Source organism: Gekko japonicus, unplaced genomic scaffold (genome assembly GCF_001447785.1).
Source record: "Gekko japonicus isolate JY-2015 unplaced genomic scaffold, Gekko_japonicus_V1.1 scaffold455, whole genome shotgun sequence".
In the NCBI taxonomy this organism is placed as follows: domain Eukaryota; kingdom Metazoa; phylum Chordata; class Lepidosauria; order Squamata; family Gekkonidae; genus Gekko; species Gekko japonicus.
The window spans coordinates 712,590-715,568 of NW_015166436.1; the positions used below are offsets into that span (position 1 = coordinate 712,590).

General features: G+C 58.1%; 1 protein-coding gene across 1 annotated transcript in view; it reads left to right on the forward strand.

The window, feature by feature from the left end:
• The first annotated feature begins 2,758 nt into the window (after nt 1–2,758).
• The window catches only part of LIMCH1 (LIM and calponin homology domains 1), a 298,071-nt gene continuing 297,850 nt past the window's right edge, over nt 2,759–2,979 (forward strand). Inside the window, 1 exon segment of the mRNA XM_015411892.1 lies at nt 2,759–2,956. Within this exon segment, the coding sequence (XP_015267378.1) occupies nt 2,840–2,956 (117 nt within the window). The 5' untranslated portion in view covers nt 2,759–2,839.

Below are 2,979 nucleotides of genomic sequence, written 5' to 3' on the forward strand. Positions count from 1 at the left end.
AGAGGCGGTTTGTCTTTTAGAGTTCCTTTTTATAGTCTGCTTTTAGCCCAAGGACTGTTCTATGATTATAATTTTACTAATAATAAGGCCCGTTGCAGAAAGAAATGCAACGTACTCTAGGGAGAGGGCCTGGGAGAGGGCGCCGGCCTGCAGCAATCACCCGTCGGCCCCCCTCCCCCGGCAGCTCCAACCGAGTGCCATGTCCAGTCCCCCAGTGGATGCAGGGCTGGTTCTTTCCTAAGGTGGGGTTAGGGTCCCCTTCCTTCCCTCATCCTGGTTCCTGCCGGCGGGGTTGGGCAGCAGGAGGCGGTTGGCGCGGTGGCGCCTCTGCAACCGGGAGGCCTTCTAGTGGGCATGGTGGTGGTGGTGGTGACGGGGCCCGTTGTGTAGCATCAGCAGAGCCACCTTATCGGAGGCAGAGGACAATGACTGGGTGGCTGGCAGAGGGGCGCCTTCCTACCGTAGCCGCCACCCCGCCACTGCTTCTGAGTCTGCCTCAGTGCTGTCGCCCTGGGCCACGGAGCGCTTGTGGAAGTGGGCTGGGGGCTGCCGCAGTGTCTCAGCCAGCCCGGAAGAGGCAGCATCCTCCTCCTTCTCAGGGCTCTGCAGTGAGGGAGATGGAGGAGCCAAAGTGCAGCAGGGCTGCCATCTTCCGCTCTCTCAGCCCGGCCAGCAACCTCAGAGGGCGGGTGGCGACATGGCTTGGGGGCCCCAGGCTGGAAAGGATGGAGCTCCCCCAGGGCGCTTCCCGGTGAATCAGCAACTTGGTTGGCCAGCCCTTGGCTTGTGAGTACCCCATGTGCCCCCTTCCACCCGGCTGCCACAGAGCCGGCTGCTTCACACATACAGGGCTTCTCTGTGCCAGGCCACACACATGGAGCCCAAGGAGGTGGTGGAGGCGTGGCGTCAAAGTGCGGTGGCAGGCATTTTCGGGGGGACCCCCTTCATTCCCAGGGAAAGGGTTTCAGTGGGGCAAAAGAGCAGCGCAGGGAACCCCTTGGGGCGTGTTTTTCTCCCTGCCCAGTTGTCTTTACTTTTCTGGCCTTTTGCTCCACTCCTCCGCTTTCTCCCAGTTGGCCTGCTTACCCTCCGCCCGCCGGAGCGTCCGTCCCGCCAGTCAGCTCAGAGCACACTGAGGCCGAGACGCTGGCCACCCCTTCTGTGGGCGGGACTCGGGCAACGCAGCCAGCCAACGCAGGCAGTGCCTTCTGATTGGCAGCTGAGGGAGCCAACTGATTTTGGCACGCATCGAATCTTGCCACTCTAAAACAGGATTATTACATAGGAGAGATACTGTGGAATGTTGTTTTATGACTTGTTCTAATATTAATAATGCTTACATTGTCTTTTTATTGTATCATGTTGTTTGTAACTGTGTGATCCTCCTAGAGCAGGTCTCTGTAAAGGAGGCATAGAAATGTTCTAAAGAAATTCAAGAGAGAGATCTTTGGAAACTGTAACAATGCTCTCAGAAATGTAAGTTTATTAAGCCATACTGCCCTGAGCCACCTTGAAAATCCTGGTTGAGAAGTAGATTATACAGGGCTTTTCTTCTTCTTCAGAGGTGCTGAAACTTTCAAGAGGGAAATGAAGTTTTCAATCTGTATACTTAAAACCCACAAACTTTTAAACGTTTTAAAAAGAATGTTGTCGAAGAGGTTCTGGAATTCTGTTCCGGCCTGTGTTCCCCCAGGAAAAAAGCCCTTATACATGTTTTTAGTCAATCCTTCAAACCTTGAGCTGGTTTGCTTAGCAGTTGACCTGGGGAGAGGGCTGTTGTGGTCCTTTTGAAAGGTTGTGGTCCTTTTGAAAGGTTGCCAGTGTTCCCTCTAAGCTGAGTGAGCGTGAGTCACGGTTTTTTAGCCTCTGGCTCACATTTTTTGTCTGTGCTCAGGAAGGATTGGGGCTCCAGAGCAAACTAATCTATGCAGCAGCCAAATCCCTCGCTCACAACTTTAATGCCAGTAGCCCACAAAGTAGAATGTTTGCTCACAGGACTCCACAGCTGAGAGGGACTATTGGTAGAGACTCCTGTTTTTTTTTTTTTTGTCTTGTCTTTTCTCTTGATCCTGGCCGTTTTAAAACAACTCTTGCAGGATTCCCCCGAGAGAGCATGTTCCCTCTAAGCTGTGGAGTCTGGTGAGCAAAAATTCTACTTTGTGAGCTACTGGCGTTAAAGCGAGGGACAAACGAGCTGTTTGGCTGCTGCATACATTAGTTTGCTCTGGAGCCCTCCTTCCTGAGCGAAGACCAAAACGTGTGAGCCGGAGGCTAAAAAACCTGTGAGCTAGCTCACACTCACTCAGCTTAGAGGGAACACTGCTGAGCCGACCCACCTGGCCCAGACTTGGGCGACTCCTGGGGAGAAGGGCCCCACTTCAGCGCGCCTGCTTTGCTCCCCCTCTGCGGGGCGCTGGTGAGCAGGCGGCCGCGCGGGCACTTGGCGGCAGGGGCCGGCCCGGCGCTCAGCCCGCCGCGGCTCCTTCTGCGGCTTTATTTTTAGCCGCCCGCTCGGCCGCGCTCCCATTTGCCAGAGCAGCGGCAGCGGGTGGGCGGGGACGAGGCAGGTACCCGGCCGGCCAGGAGGGAGCCCCCAGCGACGAGGTCCCCGCAGGCGCAAAGTAGCAGCCGCCGCTGCCGGCCGGGCTGCTGCTGCTGCTGCAAGCGGTGCCCTCCCTCCCTCCCTCCCTCCCGGGGCTGCGAGGAGGCGGCCGCGGCCTCGGGCTCCTTTGGCGCAGCCCGCCTGCCTGCCTGCCTGCCTGCCAGGAGGGCTCCGTTAGTGGGCGCCCAGCCTCCCCGCTGCTGCTGGTGCGGCAGGGGCGCCGCTCGCCGTTTGCAAATGGCCAGTCCCGGCTGCCCGGAGGAGCAGCGGATGGAGGAGCCCGGCCAGACCCCGCGGGACCCCCCGCCGCCGCCGCCGGAGCCCGCTTTGGCCGAAGCTCAGAAGTGGATCGAGGTAACAGAACCCCCCCCCCCCCC